This window comes from Idiotropiscis lumnitzeri, chromosome 13 (genome assembly GCF_059441095.1).
Source record: "Idiotropiscis lumnitzeri isolate Australia: NSW breed Sydney's pygmy pipehorse chromosome 13, RoL_Ilum_1.0, whole genome shotgun sequence".
Classification (NCBI taxonomy): Eukaryota; Metazoa; Chordata; class Actinopteri; order Syngnathiformes; family Syngnathidae; genus Idiotropiscis; species Idiotropiscis lumnitzeri.
Window position 1 is genome coordinate 2361057 of NC_142403.1, and position 13603 is coordinate 2374659.

At 41.2% G+C, this 13603-nt stretch overlaps 2 protein-coding genes across 2 annotated transcripts in view; both read left to right on the forward strand.

The window, feature by feature from the left end:
- Window positions 1-1428: 1428 nt before the first annotated feature.
- Window positions 1429-6620, forward strand: tm4sf1 (transmembrane 4 L six family member 1). The gene is made up of 4 exons (XM_088312233.1): window positions 1429-1769; window positions 3210-3278; window positions 3733-3875; window positions 4573-6620. Exons 1-4 carry the CDS (start codon window positions 1590-1592, stop codon window positions 4769-4771), a joined length of 591 nt encoding a protein of 196 aa, XP_088168359.1. The 5' UTR covers window positions 1429-1589; the 3' UTR covers window positions 4772-6620.
- Window positions 6621-10059: 3439 nt separating this feature from the next.
- cp (ceruloplasmin) overlaps window positions 10060-13603 on the forward strand; it is a 33040-nt gene continuing 29496 nt past the window's right edge. Inside the window, exon 1 of the mRNA XM_088312558.1 lies at window positions 10060-10273. Within this exon, the coding sequence (XP_088168684.1) occupies window positions 10116-10273 (158 nt within the window). The 5' untranslated portion in view covers window positions 10060-10115. The remainder of the gene's footprint in view (window positions 10274-13603) is intronic.

Below are 13603 nucleotides of genomic sequence, written 5' to 3' on the forward strand. Positions count from 1 at the left end.
GACATCGAGGACTGATCAAAACATTACATTATTAACATACAAGGCATTCCAATGTAAAACCCCAACTGCTCCCATGTTTGCATTTAACACCCTCATGATTGTAATATACTTTTTGTGGTTAAAGCAGTAATTAAAAGTAGAAATTGTCTCGTTTAGGAAAGCGATCCTGGAACTGACGAATGATGATATTTGTAATTCAAACAATTGCCCATGATGACATTCCCTCTTGCTATGTTAAGGGAAGCATTCAGCTTTCAGTTACCTACATACCATCGGTGTTTTTCAACACGGCTGTATGTCTGTCTTCTGTTTGATTTGATTCTGGAGGGTTACATTCTGGTGTATTTCAACTTATATTAGTTGCTATGTCCGTTTAAACCATTTATGAAGTGATGTTAGAAGTGATGCAGCCCTAGCATACTTTTGCCTAAGGCTTGCTTAGTTACGATGCACTTTGCCGACTAATGACTTATTTTCATAAACTTTGACTACAATTTTAACTTTTGGGCTGCTGGGAAATGGAAAAAAATGTTCTTTTGAAAAAATCTCATAATCGACTTTTTTTTGCCATACGATCAATATTTGTCAATAACTCAAAACGAATCTCTGTGAAATCGCATACACACAGATATATGAAAATCATACATATGCAGGAAGTTCTCATTTTCAAAATCTGTCTGTATGGAACCTCCATTTGGAGTTTCTTGTGATTGGGAAACAGTCTATTTGAAGTGTGTTGATCTACTTTCATCTCGAAATTCATGTTTTTACTAAGGTTTTATAAAGAGCCATTTGTTTTGTTCCACTTGTTAATCACCCCGATTAACAGGCAGCATGTAGGGCTTCCATATTACCGTGCAGTTTTTCTGGATGTGGTGCATTCCACTCGGATTATGAGGCAACTGTAAACTTCCCCTTCCAAACCTTGTAAAGCATAATAACTACACCCCACGAGATTGTCAACTTTCTGACATGGAGATATTTGAGGACGTATTGTGCCCCTTTGCCCTCTAGAGACCTACTGACTAATTGTGCAACCCCACTCTAGAGGGAAACTCACTTATTAAGTAATAGTGGAAACATCCAAGATACTTAATTTGAAAAATATTCACATACGGTATTTTAAGATCTGGTTGACATCTTTAGTTCTGAATTTCAATCTGGGTTCCAACCATAACTATATCGTTCATATCAGTTTTCAAGATCCTAAATTGTAACATAAATGTAAAACGACATGATCGTTGAAGCTGGGCCGTCTTTTGGAATATTTGTAAGATGTTGCAAAAAGCAACAAACACATCTACTGTTAAGTTTTCAAACGGCTTTTATCGCTCCATGCAGCTATTGGTCAGCTTGTTTCCTGTGTGCGTGTGTTTCCTGGCCTATGCTGTTCTGTAGTAGAAGTGCCTCTAAAGGGAAGGATTATCTGTCCAACTCACAGGCTCGCTGCTTGCTTCCTGGCACCCCAGCCAGCTGCTCGGACCGATCCTTACATTCTTTCTCTACTCGCCTCCCTGTCCACTCCATTTTTGTCATCTCCTCCTTGCAGTTGTGGGTTTTTGTTTCTTCTTTTACTTTTCGGACAGGTAATGTGTTGTTCAGTGGGCTTCGCCAGGTCTTTGGGCCTGGCTCTCGTACCCCTGGCCCTCTGTTGCATCCTGGGCAATCTGCTCCTCTTGTTTCCTATGGGAGAAAGAACATACATCGAGCAGGGGCGCCTGGCCAGCTACATCTGGTACTTTGGTGGACTGGGTGGTGGAGGACTGCTGGTAAGTGGGAAAAAAAGCAAACAAGCAAAAACTAGCGTAACTTATTTTTGTGTCATTATTATCTATAAGGTGATCATTAGAACATGAAGAAGAAACCATATTTGGAAGTTTTATTTTCAGCATTTTAACGGGCGTTACAGAGGACAACAATTTTGAAGTGTAACAAATACGTATGTTATGTTTAATGACGTGGCTTACTGTGATGAAATGTTTTAATTTTGCACTGGGGCCAGAAGGTAAACACATTTTGAATCCTCAAAACCTAATATTGGTGTGTGCTACAGTTTTATGGGAGAAAAAAAAACAGCGGTTGATCCTGTTAACAAAGGTAATTTGTGCCATAGTAAAATACTGTATTCATAGTCAAATAGGTGTAAAGCTTCTTTATTCATTCCGCCATCAGAATAAAAAACAGACTGTACACATATTTGACTGGTTGGATCAGATGGGCAGATATTTAGCATTTATGCAAAATCTGTTCCGTTGTAAAGTCATAAATCACCAAGCCGCAAAATAATAACAAGCTTTCTTTGAAATCCATCTGGACCTGCATTTAACATATTGTTACCAAGTTTTTTTTCTCCATCCACACAACCTGATTCCTGAAAAGTACCAACTACGTAAAATGGCACATTCACTGGAAAAACTCTTTGCAAGCGATACAACTTGCATGCACTAAAGGGATACAGTATTTTTTTTTAAAGTTATTGAAATAGATTTAATTATTCATGTAGAATTTCTTATGCTTTATTCAAGCATTATTTACATGCTATAGTTATTTTGGCATCATTTGGTCTGGAAGTGTTTTCGTTTGTTCCCCGAGAACAGTGACGTTGTGTGAATAAACAGTTAATCCTTCTACTCTGTACATGGTACTGTGGGGGGGACTTATGCTCCCATTGAGCTGGTCCCTTTGTTTGGGTTTAATATGTGCTTCACCAAGAGTGTGTTGCCGTTTTTAATGGCAAAGACACAAGCAAAAACAAACAAAAAAAAAGTTTGAAGCTTGATTGATTGTATTGCATTTCCAAAATCATAATTGAAGTGTCATTCTGTGAGAAAAAATCTTGCTCTGTCCTACCACAGTTTTTTTTTTTTGCTCTTTCAGTCTCTGTATGGGACTGTGATATGATTGTGCTTGCGTGTGTGTGCGTGTGTGCTTGGGAAAAACAGAGACCTTGGGAACTTCACTCTCTCTCTTAGGATGTGATTGAACTTCCTGTGAGTATTGAAACGACACAGGGCAGACAGGGAACCTTGTAAAACTAAAATTAATATGAAATTATTATCATTCATCAATTGAGAAATGTCATTTTATAGGCACAATCTGTTTCCCTAATCCTTATTGCATGCCATCTCTTATGAGATCTGAATTATAAAGTAGGGAATTATTCTGGCATTTGTAGCACATGACAAATTTATTTTCCTGTTCCATTTTAGATGCTCGTTCCTGCTATAACCTTCATCACTTTGGGAAAATGTAGTTGCTGCTGGAACGAGAGCTTGATGGTAACTCATTGAACAACGCATTACACTTTATTATTATACATTAATATGGAAATGCAATATTTGTTTAGCGTGTTCCTCTTTTCACAAAACACCACAATGTCCTGTTAAATAGTTGCCTAACTACAGTATTACCCTATGCCCTTTGGTAGGTGGTATGCTAATGCTAATCCAACCATGATAACAAGGGTACTTTTGTTGCTTAACACGGAACACAGTGAGCTTGGCACACACACACCCACACACACGTCAACCCACATGGGCAGCTGCTCTGTGAGTGTGTGTGCATGCGTGTGTGTGTGTGGCAATAGCAGCTGAAACTCTTCACATTTGTATGAAATTGTTTTAGACATTGAGGAAATAATAACAAGCCTCTGTAGATTTCTGAAGTAAACAAGAGCATTAATTTATGGATATCTTTCCATGCATTGACTGAATGCATTTTGTTGCACTCCAGATGTGTGGGTCAGTGTTGGCTGCCGTGGTGGGCCTGGTGGGGGCGAGCTACTGCTTCGTCATTTCAGGCCTCGCCTTGATGCAGGGTCCCCAGTGCTTCACTTCTCTTGGGTGGTCGTACCCCTTCGCAGATCAAGGAGGAAGGTAGCAAGATACTGCCTGTTATAACTCAGGCTAATATGTTTTTATTTCATAAACCAGCATGAACTGACTGCTGTGATGACATAACTAACTGTAATCATAATGCAACTTAAATTTGTCTTTCCCTATTAGCCAGTTACTTTCAGGGACATTGAGAATGACATCAAACATTATTTCACGGATTAGATGCACTACACTCTCAAAACAAAATAAAACTGAATAATTGACTGAGTGTTTTATTTTTTTCCATTTTAATTTTTGTATTTACCTTCACAAGAGTCAAAATTTTAGAAAAAAAAATTGGAGTACATTTGTATATCATTGCAAACTGCAAATCATAAACGACATGAAAAAATACCTTTTGGAATCTACTCAATAAATGTAGGTTTGTGTAGGATTTACTTCACTTTGGCGTTCCCTCTACTATTATTGCATCAAATGAATTGGTGAACAGAACAGCTTTTAGCAGAAAACGCCTAGATTGGAATACCATGCATAATGTAAAAAAATGTATACTGAAATTGAATTGGTTTTCTGTTGTTGTGCTGCACTTTGTTGTAATGGTTGAGTCTGCAAAAGTGTGAACCGCGAGGCTACATACATTCAAAACGTGCCACAAATTATTAACCTCCTCTCAAACTATATTTTGTCACTTTATGTTGCTGCATTTCTATTGACTTTCCTTACTTGTCGGTTTCAGGTATCTGCTGCAGTCCGAGACGTGGTCCTCGTGCCTTCAGCCGCTCCATATCGTCGAGTGGAACGTGACTCTTCTGTGTGTGCTTTTGGGGCTGTCTGTGCTGGAGTTCATCCTGTGCTTCTTACAACTGTCCAGCGGTTTAGTCAACGCTGTCTGTCGGCCTTGTTGCTATAAGCAGGAGTATAGTTTGAATGCTTAAACACTAGCACATGACATTTACATACAGATAAAACATGTATGTAGAGAAAAAAACACTTGCAACATCTGCACACTGAAGGCCACATTTCCACACAGGTGGCTCCAGCAAATGTTCGTTATTACTTTCATTTTATCACACCACGCATAATCAGTACTGAGATTCCACAATACACATTTGCAGTCCATGTTATCCATTAAATGTACAAGTGACAAAGGACTCAGAGGATGCCGATTTGAGATATTGGGTTGGTGAGGTGTACCAACACTGCTATCTTGTTGAAAGGTGCAATAAGATCGATTAAGAAGACGATGCTTTCCTACTTCTCTGTTATTACAATAGTTTAATATTTTATTTATATGCTCTCAATTTGAAGTCTTGTAGGACCTCATGGGAGAAAATAAACACAATTTATTCATCAACCTCTTATTAGTTTACTACTGATCTTAAGATGCCGTCTATATGTTTTCTTGTGAGTGAAAGGCTGTCATATATTTGTCAGTTTGATTTCAAGGTGCCTTATTATGTGACAAGATTATTATGATGTGGTAGGAGTTATTTGTTCGATCCAGTATTGTAATGTTAGTTCACTGAAACAAAATGTGTTTGTACATTTGTCCCTAGTTTTGTTGTGCATATTTTTAGGGCTGTTTAGCCTTCCTGTGTGGAGTTTGCACATTCTCCCTGCACCTGCGTGGGTTTCCTCCAGGTACTCCGGTTTCGTCCCACATTCCAAAAATATGCATGGCTTGTTGATTGGACACTCTAAATTGCCCCTAGGTATGAGTGTGAGAGCGAATGGTTGTATGTCTATGTGTGCCCCGTGACTGGCTGGCAACCCGTTCAGTGTGTACCCCGCCTACTGCCCTAAGATAGCTGGGATAGGCTCCAGCACCCCCCGTGACCCTTGCGAGGAGAAGCGGTACAAATTATATATTTATATATATATATATATTTATATATATATATATATATACACACACACATATATATACACATATATACGTATATAGTATATATATATATATATATATATGTATATACACACATATATATATATATATATGTATGTATATGTATATACATATATATGTATGTGTGTGTGTGTGTATGTGCACACAGTATATAGATATATTTTAGTGAGGTATTTTTTATAATGTTTGTGCTGCCTTGTATAAAATATATTTTCATTTCAAGTGTGTATGCATGGTGGGCCAGGTGGGGCACCAACTGCTGTTTGGTAATCAATTTCTGGGTCAGAAATTGGGTTGAGGAGTTTCCAAAATTTCAAACTAGAGTCATACTATGATCTAAAGCAGTGGTCTCAAACTCGCGGCCCGCGGGCCAATTGCGGCCCGCGGGATGATAGTTTGCGGCCCCCGCCTTATTATGAAAGTTTAATGTTCGTGCGGCCCGCGAATTTTATATGACTGGCACTTTACACTGTAAAGTGCCAGTCTGTAGTTATAAAGCTTTAATTACAGTGTAATTAAAGCTTTATAACTACAGAAGTAGGGCTACTCATCCCAGAACTATGGTTTATGCTTAGGATCTCTGCTATTTGACAAGATTTTGATTTGATTGACAGGAGACCCATGCGCGAACAGGATGTGCAGTCTGACGGAGCTTTGCATCAGCACTAGCACAGACGGGACTAATTATAAAATGTAGGATTACCTGGTCACAGTGGATAAAATTGAACCGCGGATTATTGTTGGGCACATCTTCAGCTTTAAAACGAGGGTAGGATTGTAATTTTTTTTCGATGTTTTAGTAGGGGTTTGATTGATGAATGTTCCGCTCATGTTCAGGACAATTCATGTTCAGAAGATTAAAGAACTGTTAATACAGACATTTGACTCATTATTATTATTATTATTTATTACTGATTAATTTTCTTATTAATTCCTTATTTATTTTCTTATTAATTCCTTATTTATTTTTAAATCTTATTTTGTGTTCAAAAATAAAAATAAAGACATTTGAGAAGATTTTTTAATTTTTTTCTTGGGGAAAACCTCATGCGGCCCAGCCTCACCCAGAGTCTGCCTCTAGTGGCCCCCAGGTAAATTTAGTTTGAGACCCCTGATCTAAAGGAAATAAAGTTGTAGTGTTCCTTTGTGAAGGGTCTTGGCATGCTCATTGATATAGACCAGTAGCACCCTCAAAATAAATAAATAAATAAACCAGCCGTGAAATATTACATTAAATAAAATCAAAGTGAACTGATATTGGGACCTTTTTCCCTCATGAGTTTTACTTGGTTCCAGAAATCACATCTGTTCAACTTGACTTTTGCGGTAGCTCATATACTGTACTGTACTTTGCAAGGTGAGGCAAGTTATTGTCAGAAGCAATAGAGAGACATTCAAATGTATACAGTTCCTGACATTTCTACACATTTGGATAGACATTCACAATGCTGGAACTACCTACAGCACTGGACTACAAATTCAGTTCATAAGTAACCAATAAATTGGTAAAAATTGAACCAATTCGGTTGGTTATGGGACCACCATTTTAATTGGCTTGCCAACAACAAATGAAATTAGTTACAGAGAGTGCAATTCACAAGTGAGTGGTATTGACATGGAGAACATTTATATTAATTTACAATTAACTGTAATAGGCTTGGATAATAGATGCATTGAAAAAAGTGCAATTCATTAATTTCATTTAATTAACCAATGAATCCTTGACCCTAACCAGGAAGCTGAATATTCACACATTAATTATAGTACATATTGTATTGTTTGTTGAGAGAGTGTCACGTTGGGCGACTGGTTTGCATGTCCGCCTCACAGTTTAGAGGTGCGGGGTTCATTCCTGGGATCCGGCCTTTCTCTGAGGAGTTTGCATGTACTCCCCGTACCTGGGTGGGTTTTCTCTGGGTCCTCAGGTTTCCTCCGACATTCCAAAGACATGCATGGTAGGTTAACTAAACACTCCAAATTTTCCCTAGGTGTGATTGTCAGTGTATTTGTTTGTTTGTCTTGGTGTGCCCTGTAATTGGATGAAAACCAGTTCAGGGTGTACCCCGCCTACCAGTGTTGTTTTTGTTTTTTAGTATTAGTCTTAGTCATTTGGACGAAAATGCTTATTAGTTTTTGTCAGATTTAGTCATTCCTATTCGTAATAGTTTTAGTCGACGAAAACTCAAAAAGGTTTTAGTCCGTTTTAGTTAAAAATAGGAATACAAGGTTTCCACCCAATAGCAAAGACTTTCTGATGGACTATTAAGGATTATGCATCACAAACAGATAACCTAACAGTGGAATCAATGCCCATTGCTCCAAAATAAGCCGAGAACCAAAATGTTGGTCCGTCAACGGAACGCGTGTCAGAGTGCGCGAGCCGAAACGAACTACTAGAGCCTGGATTTATAGGCCAAATACGCGTATTCATTGACCACTGAATCGTCTGGTCAAATGATTCATTTTTGGGTTTACCTTGAATGAGTTCACATCAAAGTCATATTTGCTCGTTAATATATATAATGTCCGAACGTTTGGACAAAGATTTAGAAGGCTGACCCTCGCCATCATTTTGAAAGAGGACAACAGTCACCTTGTGGAACAGCAGTTAGTGGAGGTGGGGAGATTTACTGATTGGCGGTGAGAAGTGCAAAGATGGCCGAATCAATGGATTTGCGGTCTCTGAATGTTATTTCATGTTTTATACAGAAAGGGGTCAAGTAAATCAAAGGCAATGGCTCGGTGGTCCGATTGTGTAAATTATGGCTGGAGCGGTTGTTGTTATTGATGCCCGGAGAGCAAACCAGATCCAGGTTATGACCTCAGGTGTGGGTGGAGAAATTGACTTGTTGAGTGACAAAAATGATAAAGATGTCCTTTTTTAGTCCTACAATGGGGAAATTTGCAGTGTTGCAGCAGCAAAGATAAAGATCACACAGAGGCGGCGGCGGCGTAATGTAGCCGTTAATGGATAACATTAGCAGCAGACATTCATAGTAAGCAAACCATACACAGAGTATATGTACATACACAAATCCCCATGTATATACACACTTACATCCCACAACATATACAAGTGTAAAGAAACACTCCTAATGTCTGTCCATGGTACAGAGGGGAAATAAATAAAAAGAAAGAGAAAAGAAACAAAACAAAACACTAATTACAATTTAAGACCAGAACAGGTGTATTGGACGCTACACCACCTGAGGTGTTAATAAAACTCCTCTGAAATTTGCAATTATGACCAGTATAGAGCCAAGGGGGACACTAGACCATGTTGGGATTCCAACAAAATAACGTTCATACAGAGCTGAATATCAATTAGATTAGAATAATGTACATTTAAAAAGTAATCATCAATGACTATCAATATTTCAGTGGTATTAAACATTCCTCTAAACAGCTTAGATTTTCTTTTTCTGCTTTAACAGTGCAATTTTGATCATTTTCACCCCAGGCGCTTCATCAAACTCTTTCAGGGGATTCTCTAGGGTGATCCCAGGCAAACCAGGAGAGATAGTCTCTCCAGCATGTCCTGAGTCGTCAGGGGCCTCTACCTCTGATATGTGCCTGGAACACCTTACCCCTCAGTAGGCATCTTAACCAAGCCAAGCCACATCATGTTACTATAAATCATAAACCTTCAAACAAGCAGTCCAGGGTGTTGTCTACTTATCTTTTTTGATAACTAGAAAAAAAGACAAAGGAAACTACAGCATATCTTAGTTTAAATGTGAAGCTCTCTTCAGAATACTAACCAACGTTGATGTGTATGCCTTGTAACCTTGGAACAGTTTACGGAGAAAAAAGGTGGACAGTTTTCTTGGTCTCCTACTGAGCAACAGAGTGACACAGTCCCGGCACAGTGACAACAAAGTATCATTAAACTACTATACAGTACTACTCACTGCTAAGTACAAAGAAATTGATCAGGCAACGTTACACCTGGACAAGGCAGTGGCTGAAGGGAGCTAATTAGTAGATGCAAGGAACAGGGCTGACAAGAAGGTGGTGACAAAAGCCTAATGAGCAGGTATAAGACATAAACAAGAGGAACATTTGGAAAAAAGACAACCAGAAACAACCAAATCTAATCCAAACAATGCAGTGACCAACGAAAATAGACATAATTAATTTCAAAGATAAACATAAAATGCAACATCTAAGAGAGCAGAACATTTTCAGGTTAAACATTATTCAGGTCTTGCGCAAGTTGGATTGGAGGTCACATGGTGGTTGTTGGTCAGTGACCCCTCTTAGCATTATTGACAGTTACCAACAGTGGGACAGTTGAGCAAGTATAAAGACAGAGTGGCCCAAATGTCAATGAGACGGACTGACACTCTAGAGTGTTGAAGTACTCTGTTGAAATGCCACAGTTGCTGTTGGTTTTATTTCTGCTGTGCTGTGCACCAATATGCATTTCTGGAATGAGGAGAGAATATTTCCTCAGGATAGAGGAAGTCAATTGGAACTACGCACCAAGTGGGATGAACCTCATACAAAACCACACAATCCAGGAAGATGAGTACGTCTTTGCATTTTCCATCTTGTATTTTTAACCGTTAATACTGTGGTGCTGCTGGCTCAGTCTGTAAATGTTATTGGACTGTGGATGATTGAAGTCATGATAATTAAATGTGTCGTGGTATACGCAAGAATGTACCAGTGATTGTCAATATTATTTGACTGCCTGACTGCTGGTCTAAATTTATAGTATTGTCCACATATTTAGTCAATATGGTACAGCAGAGCAAAAGACTCCGCCAAATCAATTCATGTACCCCCCATCCCATTTCACAAATATGTTAACACGGCCAACTAACCATTCTACTTGCAAACCGGGTTTGAATGTCGGCTCTGGTCTTCCTGTGTGAAGTTAACCAATTTTCAGTTTGTTGTTGTTTGGGTTTTCATGAATTACTCAGGCTTGCTCCCAAATCGCACAAACACGTTTGTTAGGGGGGCGGCACGGTGGCCGACTGGTTAGCACGATGGCCTCACAGTGAGAGACAGCATTGGTCGTGAGTTCAATCCCGGCTCCGGCCATCCTGTGTGGAGTTTGCATGTTCTCCCCGCGCCTGCGTGAGTTTACTCTGGTCTCCTCCCACATTACAAAAACATATATGGCAGGTCGATTGAACACTCTAAATTGCCCCTATGTATGAGTGTGAGCGCGGATGGTTGTTCGTCTCTGTGTGCCCTGCAATTGGCTGGCAACCAGTTCAGGGTGTCTCCCGCCTACTGCCCGAAGATTGCTGGGATAGGCTCCAGCACCCCCCGCGACCCTAGTGAGGAGAAGCGGTACAGAAAATGGATCGATGGATGTTTGTTAGGCTAATTGAAGACTGTAGATTTATTACTCTCAATGAATGTAAATAATTTTTTTGGGCGTCAGATGTTATAGACTCCAATTTGTGGTGTGATCTGTGTGTATGTACCGGGTGGTGATGGTTTAACCCAAACACCCCCTTTATGTTGTGGTATGGTCCATTGGCCTGAGCTGGGACAATGGGCGGGCGCTACGCAGTTCAGTGTAGGGTTGAGCGTATGTCAATAAAGCCGACAGTATCGGACCTCGCTGTAGTGGCATCCTTATTTGCAGGATTAAAAACACAACATGGTGTCAGAAGTGGCTACAGGCGAGTGTCCAGAGTAAGCTTGTAAAGTCCTGAGTTTATTGGAAACGGTGGACGTGATGGACGGAGAACAAGACGAGCCGTGTTCGCGAAGCGGCCAACGTGCTTCTTCGTCGGGGATACATGAGGCAGCTGTGGTGGTGCTGGGTGCGACGTTCAGCATTCAACCGCCGGAGCAGTTCGACTTCAGCAAACCCCAGGACTGGGAGAGGTGGATTAGGAGGTTCGAGAGGTTTCGGCAGGCCAGCAACCTTCACTCATCTTCCCAGGAAAATCAAGTGAACACGCTAATATACTGTATGGGCGACGAGGCGGACGACATTTTGAAAGGACTGAACCTGTCTTACGCGTGTCAGAGGCAGTACGACGCGGTAAGGCAGGGGTCTTCAATCCCGTTCCTCAAGGGTAGGTGTCCTTCCCGTTTTCCACCTCTCCCTGGTGCAACACACCTGAGCAATCGTTATCTAGCTTCTGCAGACCTTGCTGATTATCTGATCATTTGAATCAGCTGTGTTGCAGCAGGGAGAGATGGAAAACCTGCAGGACACCGGCCCTCGAGGAACAGGATTGAGGACCCCTGCGGTAAGGAATGCTTTCCATGCCTTCCTCGTTGTTTCAAAGAATGTGATATACGAAAGAGCACGCTTTAATATGAGGAAGCAAGGGGAAACCGAAAGTGTGGATTCCTTTTTGACTGCTTTGTACACATTGTCAGAACACTGTGAGTATGGTGCTCTGCATAACGAACTGATTAGGGACAGACTAGTGGTAGGACTAGTTGATTCCAAATTGTCTGAACGTATGCAGATGGATAAAGACCTAACGTTGGACAAAGCAATCAGCATGGCAAGGCAGAGTGAGGAAATACAACATCAGCAAACAAGTCTGCGAGGTGATACGTCTGCTATAGTTGACAGAGTTGCATTCAGAGGCAAGCAACCGCACAAAAAGCCAAAGGCTCAGAAAGAGATGGGCAGTAACGCTACAGCTGAGAAAATCAAGCGGTGCCGCAAATGTGGAAAAAGTCAATCGCACCATCCTAGCCAATGTCCTGCTAATGATGTCATATGTCACGGCTGTGGGAAAAAAGGACATTTTAAACGAGTGTGCCTATCAGCCAAATCAGTCAATGAGGTTCAGGAGAACTCAGAGGATGAAAGCCTGTTTCTAGGTTCTGTGGCAGCAGGAAATGACCCATGGACTGTTAATCTCAAACTGAAAAACAAAAAAGTCCGGTTCAAAATTGACACTGGCGCGGATGTGACTGTGATTCCGAAATATGTGTTCGATGCAGTGTACACCAGCAACAAACCCTCCTCTACACAAAGCACCTAAACCCCTGCTGGGTCCAGGCGGCTTTCCACTTGAAGTACTGGGGGCCACGAACATCCTGCTGCGGAGGCGAGGAAGAGAGACTGTCGAGGAAGTGTTTGTGGTCAGGAGCCTGCACATAGCCCTGCTCGGTAGGTCAGCCAGTGTGAAGTTGGGCCTAGTAGCTCGTCTGGACAGCATTGGCATTCAGACCCTGAAAGACTGCTATCCGAAGCTATTCGACGGTCTGGGGGTGGTTGAGCAGCCTTACACCATCAAGCTGAAAGACGATGCAGTGCCATATTCGCTGAAGACTCCACGAAGGATCCCTCTTCCTTTAATGCCCAAAGTCAAAAAGGAGCTGGAGCGCATGGAGAGGATCGGGGTCATCAGTAGAGTGGAGGAGCCCACAGATTGGTGCTCGGGCATGGTGGTGGTGCCTAAAAAGAATGCTGATCCACGCATATGTGTCGACCTAACCAAGCTTAATGAGTCGGTGAGGCGAGAAAAGTACATCCTTCCGTCAGTTGAGCAGACGCTGGGCTCACTAGCAGGCGCTAAGATCTTCAGCAAGCTCGACGCCGACATGGGGTTCTGGCAGATTCCGTTGGCTGAGGAGTCAGCAAAATTGACTACCTTTATCACGCCCTTCGGGAGGTTCTACTTCAACCGACTGCCATTCGGAATTACTTCTGCGCCGGAGCATTTCCAAAACCGAATGGCCACACAAGTCACAGAAAGCCTGGAAGGAGTAGTGTGTCACATGGATGATCTGCTTGTATGGGGGACCACACAGGAAGAGCATGATTCTCGACTTCATGCCGTTCTAAAAAAGATGGTGGATGCTGGAATGACACTCAACCTTGGGAAGTGTGAAATCTCAGTTCAAGAAGTGAAATTCCTGGGCC

Bases quoted from the DNA above. Each gene is read 5' to 3' on its own strand.
- tm4sf1 (XM_088312233.1), top strand. From the start codon at position 1,590: ATGTGTTGTTCAGTGGGCTTCGCCAGGTCTTTGGGCCTGGCTCTCGTA. The intron at 1,770-3,209 runs GTAAGTGGGAAA...GTTCCATTTTAG, and splicing joins TGGGTGGTGGAGGACTGCTG to ATGCTCGTTCCTGCTATAAC. The intron at 3,279-3,732 runs GTAACTCATTGA...GTTGCACTCCAG, and splicing joins GCTGGAACGAGAGCTTGATG to ATGTGTGGGTCAGTGTTGGC.